Source organism: Pithys albifrons, chromosome 11 (assembly GCF_047495875.1).
Source record: "Pithys albifrons albifrons isolate INPA30051 chromosome 11, PitAlb_v1, whole genome shotgun sequence".
Classification (NCBI taxonomy): domain Eukaryota; kingdom Metazoa; phylum Chordata; class Aves; order Passeriformes; family Thamnophilidae; genus Pithys; species Pithys albifrons.
Genome location: NC_092468.1, coordinates 3,969,895 through 3,996,114, shown reverse-complemented (window position 1 = coordinate 3,996,114; position 26,220 = coordinate 3,969,895). Strand labels below are relative to the sequence as shown.

Sequence of the window (26,220 nt, the reverse complement as noted above, 5' to 3'; positions counted from 1 at the left end):
AGGTTTTACTCTCTCTCTTTAACCCTGGCATGGAACTGCTTACCTTTTCAGTGGCATGTCAGAAAGTTTGGACTGGCAGTTCATAAACACCCTCAGGTTCATATTTATCAATTGGTTCAAAACCTACAGTAATGAGAAAGAGACATCCCTTAAAATGCTGACGAGGAGAGCTGACCACTGCAGGACCTCAGGGAGGGATGTCACCTGCTCCTTCCCAACCCTCCCTTCTCATGATTTGCTTTATCACACTCAGCTTTTAATTGGTGGTTTTAAGAACAGTTCCCTGCTTCTCACATTGCAGACATTCTTTTTGGCATGCTGAGACTTTCCTCCTCAAGAACAGAGTCATTGCAAACTAAATTGTTTGAATGGTGAAACCAAAAGCTCTCTGGACAACACCCGAGCATGATTCTGTTAGTGTGTAGTACAGCCTAATGAGTTTTTCCACTAATAAAGGTACTGTGCAACTTAGACACACTATTGGAAGGCCATTGGTCACCACCCAGTTAAGGAGGAAGACAAACATTTTGAAGAGAAACTTCTGAAGTGCCCACATACCAAAAGTAACGGAGCAAGTCTTTGAGCATCTCTGGTCACGGGATCAACAACAGCCACAACATCAAAGTATGTCTCCCCCTCTTTGGGTCTCAGTTTAACTGCACTAAACAGAAGAAAATACAATTTTGTAGTACCAAACATATGGATAAACATAAGAAAAACACCACTATCCATCTCATTCTGAACTCAAATTGCTTCTGAAATGCTGTGCACCTTCTGAAAATAGACAGAGGGAAAAAATTGATATATACATATATGTGTACAGAGATAGGTAGATAAAATTAATTTCTGGAATCTTTTCTTCCCAAAAACCATTGGGGACTTTCCTATTGCTGCTTGGGGTCTTTTTATAACTAAATGCAACAAAAACCAGTGGGAAAGTTAAAAGACACAGAAAAGCACACTGTTCAGCAAATGCCAGAAATCCTATACCTGTACTGTTCTTCAAAAAAATGATACTCAATCCTTGCCTCTCCTTTTGGCTGAGCAGAAAGAAGAGCATCCACTTTCATTACCAAGTCACTTGCCCTGAAAAGAAGGAAAAGAAAGGTTTGCAGATATTCAAAAAAATGCCTGTAATTCTCACATTTCTTCCAGTCAGCAGCAAAAGAGAAGGCAAAAGGAATTCAGATACACAAACACTTCTACTTCCTCTAGACAAGCTCTGAAAAATTAAACATATTTAAAGTTGATCCACAAGTTATTTAAACAGGTTGCAGCCTTACTATTGAGGGTACCTAAGGGTTTAACTGTAACAAATACAGAACAGCTCTATTTTGGGGGGTATTTCAGCATTTAGGGGGTCAACCATCTTACAGGCACTGCATTCCTGAACTGCACCCACCTCTCAGACCTGAAAGCCATTCAGATCAAACCCTTGTTTCACAGTGGTCTTCCCAATTTACACTGCAACTCTAAGCTCTGGGAAGCAATTCTGTACATGGAGAAACTTGAGAGAGAGATTGGGGTCCTATCATAAAAGACAATTCTTTTGACAACTTCTTCCTTTTTATTATTCCCATAAATTTTCAGTCTCCTATTTTAAGAATATATTCCATCTTGAAGATGCAAAACCTCTTGAAAGCTCAATGAAAATCTGTCCATCACAGCTTTGCCAAGAAGCAATACTGTAACTTAAAGGAGTCCCAGCACCTCTTTATAAGCCTTCTCAGGTTTACTTACAGATCTTCTTCAAATCCCAGCTGCTGAATCTGAGATTTGATTTTCTGTCCTGATGTCTTCAGGATGATATTCTCAAGGAGATGAAAATCATCCTGATTGAACATCTCACCATCCTCTAATGGGCCAATAAGCTACCAAAAAACAAAGCAACATCACCATTATTAAAGGCAACACTGAAACAAAATTCACAGCTGAATTATTTAAATACTCCAGCCCAGTCTCAGTTGCAACCAACTAGTTCAGGCTAGTATTAATGTCAATGGCAGCAGAGTTAAACAGGTAAATCAAACTATTTAGAGCCAAGAGTCACCAACTAAGGCATAAAACTACACATACTAAATTACACATGCAATACTGTATCTGAAAGGGGCAATAGAACACCAGGTCAATTCCAGTAGACCAGGAAGACTCCAGTAAATCTCCCTCCTCCAGCCTTCAGAAGCCTAAAAACTACCTAGAAAACTCTTACTATTTTCCTAGTGAGAGAAACAGAATACCAAACTCATCACCTGAGATTTTTAACTAATTGAAAGTATACAGTAACCACAGGGACCTGCAGGGGTTTTTTCCTAACTAGGAAGCAGATGACAAAAGAAAATACCATGATGTGCATAGTTGGGTTTCATTTTTGGCAGAGAAACAGAAACTGTAACATCATTTACCTAATCTAAGATAAACTACAGGAAAAAGAGCTGGTGGCAGAAACAAAGACACCTGGGTCAGAGCCAGATACAGCAGCATTTTGTCCAGTGAACTGAAGCAGCACAATCTTTCAAATTTATCAGCCTTTTCCAGCCCTGGCCTCAATTCACTGCCAGCATGAAACCAACTCTGTTATTGGGAGATCTGAGTTTGTACTGAGCTAACTGCACATAGGACAAAGTCACACAGGTCTGAATAAACTCTAAAGGCATCTGAGACCTAAAAAAGGCTGAGACTGCCATGTCTGGTCCTGAGACTCTGCTGCTCATGATCAGCTTCTTTCCCACATGTGGAATTATCCCTTTTACTGTTTGTTCTCACCCGTCCATTGCTGATCACAGCCCTCTGCCCCTTTTTCAGCTTCAGGACATCTCTGCAATATACTGCATGTGACAAAAGAAAATCCATCTTGGGAGATTCAAAGGCTTCTTTGAAAATATTGGTATCCATACCCTGAAAGAAAAGAGTACTTGACATTGACATAGGAAGAAATGCACACTTTTTAAAATGCAGCTTTTTGTTCATATTCAAGAACATCTTCATATGTTGCTAAAATTGATTCCTGGTCCCCTTTTCTTTGGGTTCTTGAACCCAGTTTTTGCCTGTCACTTACAAACAACATCCCAACTTCTGCTGTGAAGGGCCACAGCTACTTAGACCAGTTCCATTCTCCTTAAGAGATTCCTATCTAACTTTTTTAAATGTTGAGAAATGTAATTTTTTTCTGAGGTTTTTAAAAACCCCTCCCTCTCTTAACCTCCCAAGAAAAAACTGAGTCTCTTCAGCAGATCCCTGAAGTCAGATTTCTTTTGACTTTTCAAAGTTGCATAGCTTTGATGTGTATGAGGATTCACTCTGTGTTTAGATGGACTGCTGTATTTAGCTAAGTTTACTTTTTAGAGATTTAAAAAAGCAAACCAGCAAACCCAACAGTGTCACTCTCCATTGTTACTGCACCTTCTGCATATGAATATACCACACTAAAAAGTCATTTAAAGGAACAAGCAGAGCACCTTACCCTTGCAAATGCCAACAGACACGCTTACCCCAACAGCAAATTCCAAGATGTCAGCTCCTGCCTCCAGTGCCTTTGCAGATTCTTCTTTTGCCATCTTTGTGATGAAGTTCTTGGCATTGTTTGAGGTTTGTGTCTGCAGAGCTGCCCATATGGCTTTAGCAACAACTGTATTCTGGCTGTTGGGATCTTCACTAGGGTTATTAATCATGCTAATTCGAACATTATTGCTGGATTTCTGTGTTTAACAAAACAAGCATTGGGAAAGATTTAGATTGCAGGTGTGTTTTAAATGAGAAGGATATATCTGTTAGAATAACATTACAGCAAAAGCCTTGAATTTCTTAACCAGAAAATCAGCTTCTAAACTGGGTAAGTAACAGCACAACATTAGAACAATGAATGAACTAATTTAACAACAAGTATTGAGCTTATGTATAGGCACCACTGTGAGAGGAATCTTCTAGATAATCCTGTGCTACACAGGAGATCTAGGACTGTGGCCACCACTCAGTCTGGCAATCCAGTGACTTAGCAGTAAGCTGTGCACTTTAATGATTCAGTTATCCTTCCAGAATAATGAGACAGAGCAGAGAGCAATGCTTATGCTCATTTCCAAACCAAAACACAGACATTTCAGTTTAACACCAAGGGCTTAAGAGAATTCTGTCCTACCACAAGATCAGCAATGTCTCAGCCCCTACAAAAAAGATGAGGCTGGAAATTAGAGGCCCTGCAGGGAAAATCAGGCTCCCCAGGTCATACCACAGCAAGAAGCACAACTTGGGTTTTTCAAGATTCTATCAAGTGCTTTGTTAAAATATTACCTACCTGATGTTTAATGGCATCATACAGCAATTGCCTCCCTGAAGGTTTATCAAAATCACCAACAATCCAAAAAGTAACTGGTCTAACAAAGGAATCATCTGCAATTACAAAAAAAAAAAAAAAGAAAGGTAGGAGAAATTTGAGAGTGAAGGAAAGAAAAGCTTCTGGTTTTGAAGGTAAACTATGATGCACATGCAAAGACTTCATAAAGAGTAAAATTCCACAGGGAAGCTATGGATGAGGCTAAGCTACGAAGCCTGGCAAGACAAGGATAATAGTATTGATATACTAGTTTTCATTAGGTCATTTGGACAACCCACATGGGTCAGCATGCATCCCCCTGGCTAAGATGAATTCTCTCAGTGTTTTTGTTATTTTGCTGCCTTTTTAACTACAAATTATAGAAGAACCTGTAAAGACCTTGCAGGTTTCAACCAGGGCACAGACATACCACATCTCTGCACTGAAGCTGTTAGTTTACAAAATCAGTTCTGTATAGAGACAGAAGTGCCAGAGCAAACATGCATTTCAACAGCTTGTTTCATTCCCTGATGGGTCTAAAGCCAGAGTGATAAAGCAAAAATTCCCCAATGAAATGCCAAAGCTTGAGTTACCATAAATCTCCTTGGAAGACATTCCTGGTCAAAAAGCAGAAAGGAAAAAGGGAAAGGAGAGAGACATTAATCATTTGATAGTAATCCCAATGTGTATCAAGAAGCTGCAGAACTGTACTGGGCACAGCTGAACCACTACAGCTCAAATCCAACAAGCAACAGGTTTGTGCTGATTTTATTAGAATAAGCTTTGACTTATTTTTCCCCTGATAGATGGATGCTATAATTTCATGCTTAGCTATACTAAATATTACCAGTTTCATACAGAAGGGTGAGGGCATCACTCTAAACACCATTTGGAAACAGTGCCATACCACTGTAACTTGGATCTGACCCTTTCTCTTATCTTCCCTCTTTAGAAAGCAGCATGGCAGTGCTTTGTAAGTATTGCTGGCTCAGCACCAGCAATAATTTCCCTATTATTTTAGAAAATAAAAGTGCTACAGTGTTACTGTAATCAGGTAGCAGTTATTAAATATCTTAAGTGACAGGATAGCAGTGACCCCAAAATGTCAAGCCATGGAATTGCACATCAATGCACCTTCAAATGAGCATGCCCAGGTATGGGTTTAATTAATGCTCTACAAAGGCAAAACAAGAAACCTGCTCAGATCCAAGTGACTGAACATGAACCAAGGGCAAACATGAGACAGAAAGAACAATGGGAACATTTCAGGTAGTGCACACAGGTGGCAGTGACTGGAGAGGGTATGGGGGAAGCCTGGGAGAGACAGGAACAAGAGGAACTGGGTCAAATGACAGCAGCTTATTTCTGATACCTGACTGAAATGGGTATAGCAAAGGCCTGGTGATGTCTGGGTAAGCCTGATCAGGCTCTGTACCATGTCTGAGCCTGCATTTCCCACACTGAGAGGTACAGCAGAGTTTCAATGCTGATGAGAGACTTGATGGGTAAACTGTGGCAATACTGTCACTGAAAAAGCAACTCATGCACTGGGGCAATAAAAACAGTACCAACCACATCAGGTGCTGTCTTATATAATGGGCAATAACAATTTTCCCCTGAATCCATGTAACTTTTAGTAATTTTGAATTATGAGACAGAGTTAAAACCCCTTTTGTATTTTTGTAGTCATTGTCACTGCAGGATCAGAGCTCACACTGCTGCATTTCTGTGGGTCACAGTACAGTGAGAGCAGGTTGGGTGGGACTCATTATTCAATAAAAACTTGGGCTGGGTTATAAGAGGGGAACATTCTTCTTCCATGCAGATGTCATGAGTTATAAATTTTTTTTTTTAAATCTTTCTTTTTAACACTTAGCCTGCACCATTACCCATAAGCCTGACTAAGGGTCAGAGAGTGTGTTGAGAACTGTACATAAGCTTGGAAACACACACAAGGTAAGATTTGCATCCATAATCCACTGCAGATCTCACCTTTCTTTGTTAAATAGGTCATGCTGTTTGCAATAGCAGCTGTCTTATCCTTAGACTCCAACGTGGTAAATCGAGCAAAGTCATCCACAAAAAAGTTATCTGAGGAAGAGAACAAGTATTAGAGGCCAAAGCAACTAGTCCTCTTAAAATGAAAGAAAAATCACCACTATTAACCAGAACATTAAGAACACATCCCATTTCTCTCCTTGTAATACTGCCTTTTATGTCTCATTTCCACTGTTAATACATAGGCTGAGAAATGCATTTTGTTGTATCATAAGTTACATTAACAATTGCATTGCATAATTGATAGGCAGAAGTCAGTTAAAAGAATTGTCCAAGTCTCACTTAGTTGATGCTAATATATCTAAATAATAAATACTTATAAATCCACTGTGTTACTGTTTTTCAAGCAACTCAAAAGAGGTAGTTGCACTGTCATTAAAATGGAGTCACTGCATTGGATGTTCAAATATTTAACCTTGGAAAGTTCTCACAGACTCACAGACTATTCTGAGCTGGAAGGGACCCACCAGGATCATCGAGTCCAACCCTTAAGTCAAAGGCCCACACAGGGGATTGAACCCATGACCTTGGCATTATTACAACCAAGTTTTAACCAACTGAACTAATCTCAGGGTCTGCTAAATCTGAAGTAATTCCAGAAATTACTGTCAACTCCTGCTCAAAAGAATGTCAAAACTAAGTAACAAGCTGCTGTATAAAACATTCTGCATTATAAAACATTATGCAGTCACATGAAATATGCATTATGTGACTGTTCTTGGCTTTTCCCAGCATTACTAATTTCTCAACTTTATGAGTCATATTCCCCTAAAGGCTTGTATAAAATCAAAACAAATTCCTATTTTGAAAAGATGTAGACATTAATCTTGCTGTTGGATACAACATCCCCCCTGCACCAGGGCTGGAACATCACTTAGGGTGCTGTTAGTGCTTTGCCACTAGAGCTTTCCATTGGGACAGCAGAAGTCTTTGACTCAGATACTTCAGGTTTAATGCAATTAAAATCATCTCTTACTCATTCCTGTCAGATCTAGGTACTCTCTGTCAGATGTCAGGATTCTTGAGTTAATTCTTGGAACAACATTAGGCTGGTTCATGATGTACTCAACCACATCTTGGTCATTAGATAGTTCTCCCTGAAGAAAAGATAAAAGCAGCAGTATTTGTTACTTCACTCATATAATTGCCTCAGATAACAAAAAAAAAAGAAAAAGCAATGATGCAAGATAAGCTGTCTGGTATACTGTGTATTCAGGGATTTGTGAATGAGTTTTTCCAACTCTATAGTTTCTCTCCAAAGCCACGGCTGAACTCAGCACCTACCAGGTACACAGCTCTCTGGAAGATGCTCGTGGTTTCCAGGATTTTGTGCATTGTCATGGTTTCCAGGTCATCAGGATCCAGCTGATCCCTTTGGAAAGGCATTCCATTGAACAGCACGACAGGGAGAGGGCCAACACCTGTTTGCTCATAGTAACCTCTTGCTGCCTAAAAAGGGAAAGAAGCAGCTTTACCACATCAGCCCATTGCCAGGATGGTTCCTAAGGAGCCCTGCAACATCCACAAGATACTCTAAACACACCAGGAGACTCTTACAGCTTCTGTATGATGTAGAGAATATTAATTTCACACAGTGCATAAGACTCTGTATCTTACATGCACGAGACATCCCTGACTTTCAGAATTTCAAAAAAAGTTACTTCCTAATTCAGAAATGCAAAATACTCCATAAAGTTCATATTGTGAACTAATTCCAATGAGTTCTTTCTGGTAATAGCATAAAATGCACAACAAGAACTCTGACTTTGCTTGTGGAAACACATGCAATGCAAGCAGTGACAGCTGTAACACAAGATAGGGTAGAGAAATTCCTTATATTTTTAAGAATGTGTTTCTTAAATCTGTGAGAAAATATTTACTGTGGAGCATGGGGTTATTCTGTCAAGACAAATCTCCCCATTTCATGAAATTATTGCAAAATGCACTGGCACTGATGCTCTGTTAGGGACAGAAGTTAATCAGGTTCTACTGGCTAAAGGTTCTGGTTGAAGCCTCTCCTGTCATACAAAAATGTCTTGTCTTCCTTTTATGGATTTTTATTTCCTCAAAAGGCTTTTCCCTTCACTATCCTGCATAGCATCCACATCCATGGAAGATGGAAAGCATGTGTGCATAGGAGCCTTTACCTACAACCCTGCCTGCATCCCTCAATTTACAGCATCTTGTGTGTTACAGAGCTACTGCTGACAGTATGTTCATTATTTGTTTTAGAATATTCAACAAAAACAGAACCATTCCCCTGTAGAGCCTCAAATATAATCTGGTTCATCTCACATGTAAGTGGTCCAATAGTAATTTGCTCTCCCATTTTTCTCCACACAGAAAAGTATCAGCCCTAAAAATAACTTCAGGGATTATTTGCAAAAGGCTGTTGAATGCCTTGCTGTAGGAAAGCTATTCTGAACTCATCATCATGGCTTTATCTCCCAGAGTATTCAAATACTGCTATGGGAAACCCCACACCATCCCTTCCAGCATTAAGCCTCTTGGTTTTCTCATGAACCATTCCACTACCTTGATTTTTTTCTAGCAGTTTTAAACTCTACTGAAGTCTGCATTCCAGAATGAAAGTGTGACTTATGAGTCACATGGAAGTTATCTTGGTACTGTACATACAGGTTTTAAAAAGTATGTATTATATTATATGTATTATTATATAAAGCTTGTGTTGAGCATAAATACTTAGTAAAGTATTAGTAGAAGTCACCCAATGTGATAACAATAACAAAGTTGTCTTACCTGGTTGGTAAGACAACTGGATCAAGAAATTGTACATAACTATATTTTCAAAATGGTGTTTAAGCAAAACATGTGGAAAAAAGCTCTATCTCATGAATTCTTACCTTTCTGTTCTGATCATAGGCAGAGTCAATGCCCAGAATGCTGCTGACTTCCACATAAGGATACTGTTTCTCCAGAACACTAACCACATGTTCCACTTTCAGCTGATCTCCTGTTTTCACTTTGTTATAGATCTGAAAGGGAAATACAAGTTTACAGTTACAACTGTAAAGCCTCAGTCCTTATCAAGGTATGCCATCACCTGTATTACAGTAGTTGTGATAAGATGTTAACAGCCAGACTGCAAAACAAAAAATCCACATTTATTAGCCACAATAAGCACTTATAGCCAGTATAATTATCTTGCTGTACCTTGTAGTCATTCCAGTGAGATTGGAAGAAGGTAAATGTATATTTCTTAACTTGCATCTTTAATTAGAAAATATATTTGAGGGGGAAACTTGGGGTGTTGGGGAAAAAAGCCTCAAGTAAAGCATATCAAAGGAGCCACCCATCCCTTCAGAACTTGGGATATGCTTATAAACAATACAACAGACCTCAAATGTAGAGTCAGTAACTGTTTCCCTCTTAAAGGCACAACATTTTGAGTTACAAATACATACAAAAAAAAGGTAATTGTCTTTAAGTCAACAGCAACTGAATGCCCATCTTGCCAATTTGTACGTGTCAAACCACAGGTGAAATGCATTTACCAGCACCTTTGTTATCCTTTAATGTGGCACAAGTGCACAGCTGGAACCATTCAGAGCAAATTATAATACTGAAGGGATGCAGCTGTTCTGAACTCACTGACAGAATGACCAAAGGGACAGGATCAGAAAAACATGCAAAAGTATCACATTTAAACTTTGTCTCACCTGTTAAAGTAAGGTCAGAAGCACTTTACAAAGATACCTGTATTGTGTGGTACCAGTATTTGGAGATACTCTGAATACTAACCAAGTCAAACAACAATTCCTCTGCATTATTTACATTTTAGCCCATTAAGATAATCTTACATACACGGAAAATATTAAAACATCAATTTCCCTTTTAAATTAATACTTACAGACATAACAGTCTGGAAAGCATAATTGTTGTCCATTTCTTGTGCTACATAATTGTATGTCCTAAGGAGGGCAACTCCAGCATCCTGAAGTCCATCAACGTCCTCTGAGTCATTAACCACAAAGACTAGTCCTATTCTGCAATCAAACAGATCCCCAGATCATCAATTTATTACACCAATAAAGAATCAACTCTTCATACAACTGTCAGCTACCATCATCATCTTAGACAAAGGCTTTTTCTAGATTAGCCTGGTAAGAAGTGGATCAGAGCAGCCAGGAGTCAAACTTAGGACATATAAACTGGAACAAGTCTGTTAGAATGTTGCTTTTCATCTCTCTCTCATCCCAAAGTACTTCATTTAAATTTGGTTTGGACTGTTAAAGAAACTGAACTCTGTTTTGCTAATAGCAAAAGTTACATTCAAAAAATGTACACATACCTTCAATACAAGGTGTGTAACATTTCTGCAGTGTCCTAGCAATGGGAATTTAACAATTGTAAAAGTCAAAAAATAAAACTGATGTAAAAAAACCCCCAGTGTTAAAACACAGCAATTACCTCAGTGGGATGTGGTTACTGAAGAACATCTCCACCACATTCAGTAGTTCTGCTGTGGTCTCTTGAGTAGGATCAACTATCAGCACCTGCAGACAAACAGGATGAGAAAAGTTTTTCCATTCCCTTAGGAGGTCAAGAAGGGGTTTTTGATCAGAGATTGTTTTATTCATGCCTCAGTGCAGAATTATTATCAGTCCTTCTTTCTACACTGCCAGAGAGATGAGGGCCACAGCTTGAGGTGGTTCAAGTCCCTAACCAGAGTTCTTTTCTCTATAGGGCCACTCTGCCCCATGCCAAGAATTACAGTGCAGAATTTATAAACTCCTTATTAGATCTTACTTTAAGTAATTTACCTGGAGACTGAAAAGGCACTCAGGAACAAGCTGAGGGCTGTCAACCATACTTTGAAGTCTTGCTGCATGAGTGCTTTCTAAATGAAACTACTAACGTTGATCTTAACTCTGCTAAGAAGACAGTGTTTAAAAAATTTGAGGGACTTCATTAATCAACTTTAAGTGTTATCACAAAACACACCAAAGTCATACTCATCAGATCATAGTTTCTTCTGTTGATGAAGGATTTTTGGCCACATAGCAGATGCCAGAGAACCATGCTAAGTAATCTCTGAATCTCAGACATAACTTACTAGTACAAGTAGAACAAAACCTTTTAGAAAAGCATCTTGTCTCAAGCTGCTTAAGGAATCCAGCAGACATGGGAGGCAAACTGCAAAAGGTAATGTCCCTGCTCTTGGCAAAACAAAATGCACATTTCATTTCTAGTCAGTTTAACCACTTACAAAATTATGGAAGTTTTTTCTGATTTGTCTGATCACTCCTGGAAAGGTGGGACGCAGCAGCTCTTGCACACTGGAAGGCCAGGAATTATATCTGCTGTCAACTTCAAGATTGTTGATCCACTAAGAAAAAGCAAAGGCATTTAAATGATCGACACTCCTCCTGCTCGAGTCTGAGACTGTTAAATATTTTCAAATCATACATTAAACTGAGAACTGTATAAATAAGAAATGAAGCTTTTTAGAAGGAGCTAATTATATTTATAACCTTAATTTGGTTTTTTCCTTCCCTGCAGTTTCAGAGCTGAGTATGAGACAAGGACAAAAGTTCCCCAACACCTTAAGAACGCGCTGCCAAGCAGCAAAGTAAGTGTTTCTATCAAAGCCACACGCACTGAAATGGCAGGGCTCCTGATGTCCACAGCATAGTCAGAATCTGAAGGCTGGATGTTCAGCTTCAGGACATTGTGCAGGGAAAGCCCCTCAATCCCCAAGCTGTGCAGGCCCTCCATAACTCGGGCTTCACTGCGGAGCACGTCGATCAGGCTGCAAGGGAAGGAAAACGGGGCTGAAATGTAAAGAAATTTGCTCTTATCCTGAGGGTTAACAGGTGAAAGATATAACAGATCTGCCATGTCTGGGTTTCTAGTTATCACTTATTTCTAACTATCCTAAGAAAACTGAGATAACTTAAATCTATTCAAACTACATTAAATCAGGATAGCATGGTATACATTTGCAATTTCAATTCCACATCATTGAAAAACATCTTGGCAAAGATCCAGGGTGGTTTTCAGGTGAAGAAGTTACAGTGGTTTATACTTTGAGACTTGGTCTGCTGTCTCAGAATAAAACCTGTATGTTCACAGACTTGGAGACAAAAACCTTGCCAGTCACAGCACAGATCAAAAGAACAGTACAAAGGTGACTTCCCATTTCAATCTCCAAGGGTATTTTAGTTTTCACATCAGAAATGCCCTTGAATAAGAGAAGGAACCTTTGCTTTTTACTTAGCAATTAAACATAGTCTAGATATAGACTTTGTGAAGAAGGCTGAAAATTGTCTAAATAACTTCATCATTCACACAAAAGCAGGATGCAAGCTCCTAAATGGGAAATGATTATTGTGAAAAATAAAACACTCCTACCTGAATATGTCCTGAGTGTCTAAATCAATAAGGAGTCCATTGATGAACAGGGCAGAATCTCCTGGCTGCAATCCCAAGGTTCCTTTGAAATACTGGAAGGAAGTAGGAGGCCATTAAAAGAGTGCTCTACATAGAAAATATTATTAGAAAATTTAATATGCCAAACTGTAGATTTTATCTCCCTTACTACATTGCAAATTGCACTGCTCTCACCTGCAGTCTTTGCTGACTTTCTGCACACATCCATTACCAGAGGAAAACACAGCTGAAGTCATTTAGTGCAGAGATACAGAAATCAAAACTCTGTTTCTTCCTACATGATTCAGTATTGCACTTTAAAGTCCCCAAGAAGACTTTCTAAACATACTCAGATAAAATAATTTAAATCCTTGAGATAAATAATTAAATTTATTTTTTAGCTGACAGCCTACAAAGCAGATGGTCAAATACAATCCAGTTCCCTGTATTAGCTCCCTAACGTGCAATTTTGGGCAGAAAATACTTAAACTTCTGGGTGTTGCAAGGTGTTCACTATTGGCACTAACTACTGTTTAAGTACTAATTAAGTCCTGACCTCAGTGGATATGTCACCAGTGAAAAGCAGATGAGCTGTCACTGTACTCTGATCTCCCAAAACCAGGCAGCACACACATGGGAAAAATCTTAGTAATATTTTGGTATTTCTTCCAAGTACCTCTAAGCAGTAGTCCCATTTTAATGAGTATTTGCCCCTGAATTGAAGCACCATCCCAGAGAACAATATTGATTCAGGAGAGGTGAATGAAACACAGTCCTCCTGAAGCAAACTTCCCAACTCTAGCATGAAAAAGTATGTTTAGAAACTGAAAAACAATATTGCTGCCTTCAATACCTCTTTTCCTGCAGTACCAGTTACACATTTCTGTTAAGAGGCATGATATGGAAAGGGAAACACAGTATTTGGACATTTAAAAACATTACTGTCATGAAGACTGTGACCAAAGCAAAGAGAAATAGCAAAACTACCATGTGAAGTACCAAGGACAGGAAAGCAGCTTCTAATCAGAAAAAAAGTACTTATTTTATTAAATAAATACAGCTCCTAGAAAAAGCTGAGTGTTAAATTGTATCTTTCTGTGGATAATTACATAATAAGCTCTAATTTACTAATAGCAGTGAACTCAACTATCAAATAATATTCACACAAACTGAGCTGTGCAAAAAACAGCTCTAAAGGGCAGGGGTAGATGTGGATGTACCTAGTGCAGTATTTTCACATTTGAGCAAACAAACTAAATTATGTTCCTAATCCATGTCTGAAAATCCACCACTTCTTCTCTTCCAAAATGCAGACTACAAAGTTGTGTGTGAAAATACTGGTCATTATCCTGAGCAACACATAAACCTTTAAAGAGAATCATTATTCTCAAAGCTTGAATTTCTATTAAAACATAAGTACAAAGGCACTGTGTTACTTTCTGGAAGCATTACCTTTTGGTTCTCTTCAATTTCTGCTCTGAGTTCTGAAGAAACAACTGTTCTTGTTATGGCTCTACAAAAATAAAAACATCAAGCTGTGGACCATTTTTCTGTGTACTAAATGGAGAGATATCTATTTATATTACTTTTTGTATCTTACATATTAATATAATTAACCTTCTGGTATAAAGAGCTGCAACCAGAAGCACTTGCACTCTGTGATAGTATTGAACAGTAGGATGCAGCATTTTTCTTACAGGATACAATTCAGCAGCACAAAAGGGTTAACCACATGCCACCTCTCAGTGTCTAATTTCACATTAACCATAATAAAAGTGGGCAGCTGACAGAAAGGTGGAGGCTGGCAACAGAAAATAGGGGGATTTCACTACACGTGGTGGGTTCCCATTCCTTCCTCACTTTGGATCCAGTGATTGCATCATCACAGAATGAGCAAATACAGCCCATAGATCAGACTAAAACACAGTGAGAGTGCAGTGCCTCCCTTAAGAAGCCCTAAATAGCACCTCAACATCAGTTAGTGGGAAATAAGACCAGAATTCAGTTTCTTTTTATTCTCATCTCAGGTGTATCTCCACCTATTGAAAAAGGAGCAGTTCCTGTAACACCAATTTTATAATCCAGGCCATGGAATTTATTATGAGACATTTCTAGACTGGTTGGGCCAGATTATGTCTGAATTTTTTGAGATTGATTTGAATATGGCCAAGACAGTCACTGACAGTGCAAAAACCAGCAGATTTGCACATCTGGCTCTGACATGAGACTGACTGGACTGTTTGGGAAAGTGGATCTCAGACAAGTGGGGTCCTTGAATGGATTTATTAAGATTTATTAAAACCACCAAACAGAAAACGTAGCCAATAAATTCTTGAGGACTTGATGCAATAGGTTCAGAAACATTTCCCAACAAAAGAGCACAGGCAATTCTGGCACATTTTCCACCAGTCCACATTAGCTGCCATGCAAGAAAATCACTGTTAGATTCTATTTGTTACTGCAGGCTGAAGAACTTCTCTGCATAAACATTCCCCAGTGTTTGCTTCCAACTAAATGAAACCCAGACATTAACCCAGCCAATGCTGCCTGTCTCAGGTTCTGCTCAGAAAAGAGAGTAAGAAAACTTCCTAGAACTCATAATTAAAGTTACCTGGCCTTTGTAGGAAAGTTCTGACTGAGATCTTTCATGACCATCAGAGCATCCACGGGGGGAGCAGCCAAAATGCGAGCAGCGGTTTGAAAACTCAAATCTCAAAAGTAAAAAAACAGAAGTCAAGAACTCAAAAGTGAAAACAAGGCAATGCAGAGGCATTGTTAGTGTTCAGCTTGTTTGAATGTTAACTAAGAAAACTCATTTTCTATCTGCACCTACAGATACCTTTTCAAAAATCATCTTTGTATTGAACTTCTATTAGTTACCCTAAAATCAGTAACTCTTTCAAACTGCACCAGTGTATCCCTGCCCACAGGTTGCTTCAAAGAGTCCAGACCAACACTCTTTCTTGTTTGGTTGAGGTGGGACAACCTGTCCTTCCATTGTATATAAGTAGATTCCCATTTATGTTCAGCCTTTCAACTTCATCTTTTTGAGAGGATGAAAAGCCTTTCCACAGGCCCCTATAGATGTTTTCCAGGGAAAGAGCCCAGAGGCGCATGTAGGTGGTTTTGAAATACAGTTTTCCTCTAGTCTTGAGAAATCTCAGCTTTCTACACCAAATATGTGATCATGGAAAGAAATTTTACATTCCTTTGCTCTTCTGCCTTTAGCAGACCATACAAGCAGCCAGTCCAAGAGCAAGTGGCTCAATGTACTTCCCAAGATTAAAAGCAATCCTTGTGTCAGAAGCCCTGTGAAACAATCTTTCTAAAAGCTATTTCAACAGGACTCTACAAAAAAGTCACTTTAAAAAATCCATTATTTTCCAACGCAGAAATTTACGGTCAAACTCTCAATTGTACCACCAGCAACCCTGACTGTGCAGAACACAAGATGATAAATTCACACTGAGTTTTTGTAGAGCAATACTGAAATCCTTCATTCAGATTACCTTGCAGCTGCCACACTTTCAGAGGTGCCATTTCATTGGTACTTTCCACGAGGTGTTTTCTGAACTCTTTTAACTCCTCTGTCAAGTCAGGATACAGGTGTCTAAAAGGGTACAAGGGTCAAACAACTTCTGTGGTTTCCTATAAGCAAGTTTGCTGCTAATTCAAAGAAACTGCCACATGGAAAGAAGCTGATAACACTTATGGGTAACTCAGACACATAAAAAATAATAACAAAGCAAAAGATCAGCACCTCTGCAACAAGTGTTTTGGTAGAACAAAGACCAGCAACTTACAACTGAGTTTTACCTTAGTTTCCCAAACAGAAATCCTTGCACTTCATCAATAGGGTCATTTTCATCTATGACTGTAGCATTCACCTCTGTGCCTGTAAACACACAGAGAACACCACTATAGCACCAAGCTATTCAGAAACAGAAAAGCAGGAAAATCTGGGGCTTTATATGGGTATGTGCACATGTAAAAGAAAAGTACACACACATATTACCCTATCAGAATAGTTTGGGCAGGTGCATGACAGTTTGCAAAACAGAATCAGTGCTCTAAAAGCAGCAAAAGCAAAAAAACATGTAGAATTTTAAGTTCTGTCTTCAAAAAAAAAACCAAAACAAACCAAAAAAAACACAAGGACAGGAAAGGCATTCTGCTCCAAGGGTGGGTAAGGTAAGGCAAATTAAGGCAGAGAAATTGCTTTACACCTGCAGAGAACCTGGCTGTCTGTAAAATAATAGTTGTGTTAACAGTGCTATTACTAAGATCTAGTTCAGAACCCTGACTCCATCGTGCCCAGCATCTCACAAAGACACAAGGCAAGTGCCATGGCAAAGAGGTGCTTAACAGGGAATGTGCTCCCAAAAATAACTGCAGAGCTAAGGAAAAAATACCTGCAATTCAGACAAACAGGCTCTAATAGCAAAATAAATACAAAACTATCATTGCAAAATTAAAATGTTCACGTTAAAATGCTACAAATAGTAACTCACCTTTCACCTGTGTATCATCCTTGGCCTTATATTCTGTACTTTTAATAGCCAGTTCTACACCATAGCCAGACAGGTAGACTTTTTCTGTGCTGGGATTCTGGAAGGAAAAGCAAACAGTGTGATGTTACCACTCTTTGCATGTACAGACTAAAAGCTGCCACTTCCCCAAGCCAGGAAATCTCCAGGTGGAACACACTTCAGATATAATTGGCAGTGAGAAACAAACACAGCAAGAGATTCTGCAGAAACATACTCTAATAATTATATTTCCTCTTGTATTTCAATACACGTTTTGGAGATGACAAGCTTGAATTATCTCTGTGAACCAAAAATCATCAAAAACCACCAAGTAAAGAGGAACACAAAACAATGTTTTCTGGATACAGAGGGTGAGCCAAGTAGAGTGGAATAGATTCCTGTTTATCAAATCAGACAGAGGGGGTAAGGAACTTCAGCTGTGAAGGTAAAAATTGAAATATTCACTGAAGAATTATCATGGAAAATTACAAGAAATAAAAGAGCAAGAAAATACATAATTAGTTCTGACTAATGAGAAAAACATGATCACTTGTTAAAAGTAATTTGAAATATAGAGGAGTCCCATAACAGTAAACAAGATCTAATGTGCAATACACTTAATTTTGAATATAAACACTCTTCCCAACACTGATAAACAAACTCCTTTTATAAAAGGAAAGTGGTCTATTCAAGGTATTACTTTATTTCATTAAAAGTGCAAATAATGTTAAAAGTGAACCAGCCAATGTTGGGTTTTTTGTGTTTTTTTTGCATTCAAGCCTGGCTGCTACACTGCAGGGTTTGGTAACATTCAGTAAACCTCAGGAAACAAATCAAATAACCATTTTTTAAAAAGCTTTTGAAATGTAGTTTTAAACCCTAATCCAGTGGTCATGGGCAATATAGTGGAGGAAGATGGAAACCAGGATAATTTGCACTAGGAATGGGGAGGGTTCTGTAACAAAACTGCTGTGGAAACAATGCCTCTCTTTTGAAAGCACCATCTTAATGTTAATCCTTCTTTTCCTATCAAGTAACTAAGTGGCCTGACTATGAAAGATCTGACTGTTTCCTACGATCTAATACAGGCAGAGAAATAATTTTTTTTTTACATTAAAGTCCCTAATTAAACCAGAGTTTAATTCTGGATGTGTGAAATCAAATGAACCCCTTACTTGAACAATCAGGAGGTTTAAATTTATTCTGTATTCCTCAGCTACATGCAATAAAAAATAAAACTTTGAGAGTATTCCAGCTAAACACTGAGCAGCAGCACATTATGCACACATCAAGTTAAAGGGAACAAACTTGGGCCAGTTTTCTTTTTTAAAACCCAGGCCAGCCACTCTTTCTGTTTCAAAGACCTCTATAAAATGCAAAAATATACTTACAGCAATGTAGTGCCTGAGGACATAGGTGATCTCTCCTGCCTCAGCCTTTGCAACGAGCCCCCTGTGGTGTCTGTAGAACTCCCCCGAGCCCAGCTCAGCATAGAGGATGACGACAGGACTGTCGGGGTTTGATGCTGGGTACTTGTGGTCCCCCTTGAATAAAAAGGGCTTTGGCCTAAGATGAAACATTGGAGATTGTCACAGTGTGTGATTCACAGCATGTCCTCACTCAGTGCAAGAGGCACGTTTTTAATTCCTGTTTAATCACAATTCCTGTTTTCACTGAATGTGTCAAGCTATTCCCACATACTATCAAGGCTGGCAACACTTGTTGCATGTTAATAATACTTTGTAAAACAACACAGGAACATTAAACAAGTGACTAAGAGATACTTTGAATCTAATACGGCCCTTATTTTAAAAATTAACCATTTCCTTTAAATTTCCAATTAACTTCCTCCCCCTCTGTGATTCACAAATTCTGGATGAAAAATTAAAAAGGCTGATAGAACTTATGTTCCAGGAACACAAATTCATTTGAATTTGGTTTAGTACACAAACAGGAAGGTGAATGAGAAGACTATTTTTAACTCCTGTCTTTATATTTTGTCTAAAATACAATGAAATGTTTAAAATATTTCCAGTGAGTCAGAAGAACAGCATATGGGCTATAGATGCACATTGACAAAAGCTCTTTATGCTTACAAAGGCCAAAACTATCAAGATTAGTCAGAAAACAAACTGAAATTTAAGGGCTTGAGTTGGTTTTGGTTTGCTACTTTGTTTTATTTTCTAAGTGGATATTTATAAATTATAGCAGTTACAACCAAGTCCTGGTCTTGTAGAGAAATCTCAATTTGAAATATATATTGTGTGGTAATGCTTTTCTTTGTTAATGTTGAGAGAATTACACAGAGAAAAAAATCCTGTGCATGATTCCAGTCATTCATAGAACAATCTGTTCACTCTCATTTTAATATGCAGCCCAGCTCCTTCTATTCTCCCTACATACTGACAGCTTTACACACTCCTGGGTAGTCCTACTTTCCTTCAACAATTCCAAGGTGTCCTAGGATTTGTTTCAAATTTTTCCTATGCACAGTCCTCTTGGCAGAATATGAAAGAGGAAGGGATAAGAAAACAATCATTGCAATCTGGATTGATTAAAAAAAAAGACACTGCCACTCCTTTGCAAGCAATGGATAAATCAACTCTGAAGAAGGTAGAAATTACTTATGTTTTCACAGCACTAAATCTAAATTTTAAGAGCTAATCCAGTGGTAGGAAATTAAGCAAATACCTGTCTGAAGCTGTCTGTAAAAGGTTTCCAAGAGAGTCAAATTCACATGTCTTCTCCCCATGCACAACAAAAAACAGGGCACAGCCCTTTGGTGGAGGTTCATCTGCTGCTATCTGTATAAAATAATTGTGGTTACACAGACTGAATGCTTGCCCTTAGAACAAGTGAAAATTGTATCAGTGAAGCTGTGCAGCAAACAGAATTATCTGATTTCTTATATTCCAAACTAGCATTTCTTCCATGCTTATGACATAATTTAAATGCAAGGTGAAACTGAGAGTTAAGCCCTAACTGGTTTCCCAGTCTGTTACTATCAACAGAATGTTAGTTCCAGCTACAGAAAGCAAGGCTTGCAATTGTAGGGAGTTTGGTTGAGGTTTTTTTGCATTACACATCACAAACTTTTGTTGACTATCAAATAACAAAATTATTCCAGATGAAAAAGGAAGATGTTTTTAAGTATTATCTAAATAAAGCACATTCTAATGTGAGACAATTTGTAATTAACTATTTGTTACCCACAGTTCAAAAAGGAATAGAGAATAAAATTAACTTCCATTTCTGAGTTCTAATAACTAGAGATACACATGAATGGATTATTATCTTGCAGTAAGCACAACTGAGTGACAGGAACAGCAGCAGCATCACAAGTACCAACAGAGCCACGGGGATTTTCCTCATAAAAATCTTCACACAGCAGACACAGTTATGCAGATATGTCAAAATCCCAATTTGTTACTGTACTCTGGACAAAAACTTGGCACCCCATGACATGTGTATGCCCATCTGCAGCTCCAGTGCATGGAGCAGTTGGTCAGCTCAAGGTTTTACACTCTCAAATGTCTCCTGTCACAGCTCGCTCCTTCCTGGGCCTCACACAAATCTCTGCACATCATTTGAGCACCTCCTGTACTAACCTGCTGAAAAGCTTGAACTGTTGCAGAGTAAGAGCGTAAAGACAAGGAAAATTTCAACAAATTCTGCTGCAAAGGTGACAGGGTCTGGCAGGCTACTTTCAGCATCTCCTGGTAAGAAGAATAATCACTACCTGCAAAAGAAAAGTACCAGCAGTTACCCTCCTGTACCACATTCTCACTGAAGAGGGGTTTTCATCTCCTGATTTATACTAACATGGACTAACCAGCCCATGAAATTAACTGGAAATATGCACATGACTGTTCCTCCTCCATCTGCATTACAACCAGATGGATGAGAGTGGACTTTAATACAGACTGATGAGAGGAAACTTAAATACATTGCTGAGGATGCAAACACAGGCTGGGGAAGAGGGAAACAGTTAAGAGCTCACATTTAATTTCAGTTGAGAAACAGTAACAGAGAAAACGCATTTAAAATATTTTATACTTCATGTTTAAAAGAGAAACTGGAAGGCAAAACGTTTCAGACCCATCCACTACAGCTTTTGTCAAATGGATAGCCAAAAGCACTGAGCATATTGCAGCAAAAAACATTCCTGAAATCAGTATTTTAAAGGTCAAATAAGGACTAACATAATGGAAGACAAAACATTGTGGCTTATTTTACAACTATCAGTCAGCACCAAGAAAAAGACTATGAGAACTTACCATCATGTTCAGGTGTCTTAATATTCTCACTGGCTTCCACAAAATTCCAGAATTTTTCTTGACCTTCTTCTGACAAAAATTCACTGAGTAAGAAGAGAAGTTAACTAAATCTCTGAATTTTCTCTCGAGTCACAAATGTACACCTTGTAAAGCTTTTCACAAAGTTCATTCCTACCATTTATTTAACTATATCAGAAAACTGTGTCACTAGAAAAAGAAGTGCAAGAAAGCCAAAAACAAAAACAGACCTAAACAAATAATAGTTGCAGACAAGGACAAAACATAGTACACAAAACCAGCTTGTAAGGTCCCTACTCAAAGATCTCTCAAAGAGCCCCAGTGGGCAGCAATACCCATCCTTGGGAACATTCCTCTCTAATGCATTTCTTTGCCAGCTCTCTTTTATGAGAAATACACATTTTTGTTTATTTTGCTATAACAAACTGTAGGTTACTGGAACTATGAGCTTTGGTGGGATTTCTTCTTTGTTTCTTCTTAAATCAGCAGAAGGCAAAGTTACAGCTTCATGATTAGGTGGGTATACAATGTTAGATTAGTAAAATCAATTCTCTAAACGTTGCTAACAACAAACACTGTATCATGTCTCAACATGCAACGTGCCTGTGCTCGTGCTGCCACAGACTGTTTGGAGCCCACTCACTGCCACAGCAACCTGAGTGTTCTGACCCAGGGTGGTGAGTGCTGCTTGAACACCTGGGTAACCAATCCCAGTGCTGGGCTAAGTCACTCACCAGCAGGAATGATTTTACACTGCAGTGCTGCATCACTCTGCAGTTCATTCCAGGTGAACAATCCTACCTATCCAATGTCTTTGAATACAATGGATCTTGTATCCAAATGTGCCTTTGGCACATTATTTTGCTTATTTGCTGACTGTTTCATACTCCCTTAGGGTGAGCTTTTCCCCAACAAATGTCATACAGTGTAAGGGTATTTAAATCCTGGCATTAACACCTGTGCTTTTCATTTTACTGCTTAAGGAACTTTCCATCCTCAGCTTCAACAGAGAAGGTTACAGAAAATTAACCTCAGACCTGTCCTCTGAGCCCAAGCCATGCTGTGGGGTGATAGCCCTGATAAACTCTTGGTGTGGTAAGGGAAACACCTCAGCCCCTGGAGGGGAGCTTCTAGAAACCAGTGTCAGAGGACAAAGAAACCCCAGTGGCTACCAAATTGATAAGATTAACAAAGGATGGAATGCTGTGGAAAGAGCACAGGTTTGCCACATCTTCTGGGAACACAGGGAGCCACTCCTTAGGTCTATGTCATCTGTCTATCACCCCTAAAATAATTATTGACCACAGCCACTCAAACTACCTACAAAATAAAAAGTAGAAAAAGAGATTGGACATGAGCAAAAGTTGGGGAGAAATGCCATTGTCTCTGTGGGTGTAGCCAGTCAGCTGCCCTCTCCTCCCACCTCCTTTGGACAATGCAGGGGTGAGCAACCATGTACTGTTTTCCTATGTCTTATCCTTTAATCCTTATATTCTCTTAGAATGCCTGTTACCTTATACTCCTCTACCTTATACCTTTATGATATGGATGACCACCTTTCACTTTTACCCTAGAGCTACCTTATTTAATAATCTTACCTTGCTATATTTTTATTTCATAGACATCTCATTTACTAACTGTACTTTGCTCCTGATTTTACCTTGCCTTACACCTCATAACTCACCAAGTATACTTATATACCTTACATCTTATGCTTTATAATAGATTAACATCTTTCTTCTTTACCCCAAAGAAATCTTATTTACTAATTATAATTTGCCACAGCTTACCAAGAATCTTGCTTTTTATTTGTTTTGAAGGTGTGCAGTCCCTTATCTTGTGTGTTTAGATTTTGTGCTTTTGGTGGTTGGGTTCTTGTTAGTTAAGTCTGTCACTGTGAGGGGTGCTGCTTGAGTTCTGTGTTGGTGATTAGGTTGCTGTGCTGCTTTGTGTAGAGTGCTTATAATGTGGGACTTTTTGTTATGAATTAAATGCAACCATGCAGATTAAACATTACCACCAACAACATGACCCATATAGCAAGTATCACATACTTGTATTAATAAAAGTTATTTTGGGAACTGCTACAGAGAAGGTTTTTCTTGCTGTTAAGTGGGGTCTCATTTCAGCACATGAAAAGTCCTTCCAAACAGTGAATCTCTCCAGCATTGTCTGTTTAAGTGAGACAGACAGACTGATTTGGGTTTTACAAAGCTGTGATGTTCTGGGGTACTTATTGCTAATATCTTAGAATCATAGAATGGATTGGGTTGGAAAAGACCTCCGAGATCATCAAGTCCAACCCTTGGTCCAACTCCAGTCCCTTTACCAGATCATGGCACTCAGTGCCATGGCCAAGCTCAGTTGAAAAACCTCCAGGGATGGGGAATCCACCCCCTCTCTGGGCAGCCCATTCCAATCCCTGAGCACTCTCTCTGCAAAGAATTTCTTTCTGCTCTCCAACTTCAATTTCCCCTGGCAGAGCTTGAGCCCATCGTGCCCCCTTGTCCTATTGCTGAGTGCCTGGGAGAAGAGACCAACCCCCACCTGGCCAGAACTTCCCTTCAGGCAGTTCCAGACAGTGCTGAGGTCACCTCTGAGCCTCCTCTTCTCCAGGCTAAACACCCCCAGCTCCCTCAGCCTCTCCCCACAGCACTTGTGCTCCAGTCCCTTCTCCAGCCTTGTTGCTCTTCTCTGGCCCCGCTCCAGCCCCTCAATCTCTTTTCCTGAACTGAGGGGCCCAGAACTGAACACAACACTCAAGGTGTGGCCTCCCCAAGGCAGAGTCCAGGGGAAGGGTCACTGCCCTGGGCCTGCTGGCCATGCTATTTTTGATACAGGACCTTCATAGAGAAGGTTCTCCTTTGCTAAGTGTGGTCCTCATAGGAGTGTCAAAAATCCTTCCACACAGTGACTCTGTCCAGCACTGTCTCTTTAAGTGAGATGCAGACAGGCTGATTTGGGTTTCACAAAGCTATGATGTTGTGGGGATGCTTATACCTAATAACTTTACATTAACACCAGTGGGACAAGAAACCTTTGTATTTCTGCCCCTGGTACATGCCCATGTGAATGAAACCCAGCAAAGCTCAACTATTCTCATGTGAAGCAACCTGCAGTAACACAGACAGAATTCAGTATTTGGCAACACCCTTCAGTGACACAAAATTAAGCACACACACATTCTTAAACAAAATCCTGAGAGTCCTGTTTTGCATTGATATCTCCAAACTCAAATATAAAAAAAAGAAATTATGGGGACTTCAAAACTGATAAGTAGACTGGCAGTGAAAAGGCAGCATTTTGCTTTGTTTTTTCAAAGCATCTATAAAAAAAAGGTCTTTAATACCATAGAAGAAATCTCCCCAGGGTGACTTGCACAACTCTTCACAGTGGTGTTGACTTTAATCAAAGTACAGCTCACATGAACAAAGTTAAACTCAAGCTTTACTGAGCTAAATACACACTAGCAGTAGATATATATCAAAATCTACAATCAATGCTGAAGTAAAGTACCTTTTGCTATGGAATCTTACAAGATTGTGCTAAACTTCTCTATCTAGTGCCTCAAATAAAACTGTTTAAGGCAAAAAAATACTATTTTTATGGTTAAGAATGTTTGTTCTAATGCATAATGAATTAATTTATCAGGCAAAAAGAACTATTACTGTCTGCTTTAAAATCTCCTCCCATCTCCCTACACACAGCACTGATCATGTCCAGCTGTTACTACTAATAATGAGCTAATAATGACCAGAATCCAAAGTGCCACAAAACAAAGAGAACACATTATTTATCCTCTAAGTATATTCTGATTTGTCAACAAAAATCACAGTGCACTGACCTTGTTTCAAGGAGTAAAGGAGTTGAAGACCACTTTGTAGTCAGAGATGTTGTCACAGCCTTAGAATCTCCTTTTACAAGTGAAGAGCTGAAGCAGATTCCAAGAACTGCAATGAGTATTCCCATTTTATAGAAGCCTAAAAACGATGAAGAAAAAAGTTAGTTTTGCACTGTCTCTTTTTCTAAATACAGAATCTCACCTATTCAAATGTATTAAGACATTTTAAGATTCAGTGGCCCATTTAATGCAATACATCAATGAGGAGATCATCATCTCACCTGGGCTTACAAAATTAGAAATATTATGAAAACTTAAGGAGAGGCAAGGAATTTACAATCTGACTCCTGAGCTGCAATTAAATCAATTCCAGCTTACTCTGTGTTTATGCTTTCAAATGAACTTGCTTCAGTTCTGGGACACACAATCACATACTATTTGCTTTAGGAAAAGGTACTGCAAACTGCATATACTTCAAACTGGGTGAAAAACCAGCCCACCTTCTTTTTATGGGAGGTAAAGTCACACCCTGTATTTGCACCAGTCGAGTACTAACCAGTGTCAGACAAGCCAGGCAAGGATGAGGGTCCCCAGTTAGCCCTTTAGGTTCTGCTGGGCACTGCCAACTGCTTCTCTGGGGAATGAAGAAATGAGCATTTCCTGGATGCAAAAAGCACCACCAGTTTTAGAAGCTGAAAAATGAATGAAATAATGAAAACAGACTCAAATGATACAACTTACGGCAAGAAATAAAACAAAAAGAAAAAAAAAAGCCATTTCTTTACTGTCCTTCATGTG

The 26,220-nt window shown here is 38.9% G+C and overlaps 1 protein-coding gene across 2 annotated transcripts in view; it reads right to left on the bottom strand.

Annotated features, from left to right (window-relative positions):
* UGGT1 (UDP-glucose glycoprotein glucosyltransferase 1) overlaps positions 1-26,220 on the bottom strand; it is a 41,186-nt gene that overhangs the window by 12,631 nt on the left and 2,335 nt on the right. Inside the window, exons 2-29 of one of the 2 annotated variants that reach the window (XM_071566020.1) lie at positions 25,979-26,114; positions 25,426-25,561; positions 21,564-21,646; positions 20,895-21,025; positions 19,978-20,090; positions 18,678-18,852; positions 17,269-17,365; positions 16,574-16,652; positions 16,267-16,367; positions 15,369-15,468; positions 14,210-14,270; positions 12,740-12,831; positions 11,987-12,137; positions 11,595-11,714; positions 10,796-10,881; positions 10,236-10,371; positions 9,229-9,360; positions 7,649-7,813; positions 7,341-7,461; positions 6,299-6,397; positions 4,900-4,923; positions 4,289-4,383; positions 3,489-3,695; positions 2,764-2,895; positions 1,741-1,871; positions 991-1,086; positions 559-661; positions 44-123 (exon numbers count right to left, since the gene is read on the bottom strand). In XM_071566020.1, the coding sequence (XP_071422121.1) occupies positions 44-123; positions 559-661; positions 991-1,086; positions 1,741-1,871; positions 2,764-2,895; positions 3,489-3,695; positions 4,289-4,383; positions 4,900-4,923; positions 6,299-6,397; positions 7,341-7,461; positions 7,649-7,813; positions 9,229-9,360; positions 10,236-10,371; positions 10,796-10,881; positions 11,595-11,714; positions 11,987-12,137; positions 12,740-12,831; positions 14,210-14,270; positions 15,369-15,468; positions 16,267-16,367; positions 16,574-16,652; positions 17,269-17,365; positions 18,678-18,852; positions 19,978-20,090; positions 20,895-21,025; positions 21,564-21,646; positions 25,426-25,550 (3,035 nt within the window). In that variant the 5' untranslated portion in view covers positions 25,551-25,561; positions 25,979-26,114. The remainder of the gene's footprint in view (positions 1-43; positions 124-558; positions 662-990; positions 1,087-1,740; positions 1,872-2,763; positions 2,896-3,488; positions 3,696-4,288; positions 4,384-4,899; positions 4,924-6,298; positions 6,398-7,340; positions 7,462-7,648; positions 7,814-9,228; positions 9,361-10,235; positions 10,372-10,795; positions 10,882-11,594; positions 11,715-11,986; positions 12,138-12,739; positions 12,832-14,209; positions 14,271-15,368; positions 15,469-16,266; positions 16,368-16,573; positions 16,653-17,268; positions 17,366-18,677; positions 18,853-19,977; positions 20,091-20,894; positions 21,026-21,563; positions 21,647-25,425; positions 25,562-25,978; positions 26,115-26,220) is intronic. The other variant, XM_071566021.1, reaches the window with a different exon arrangement.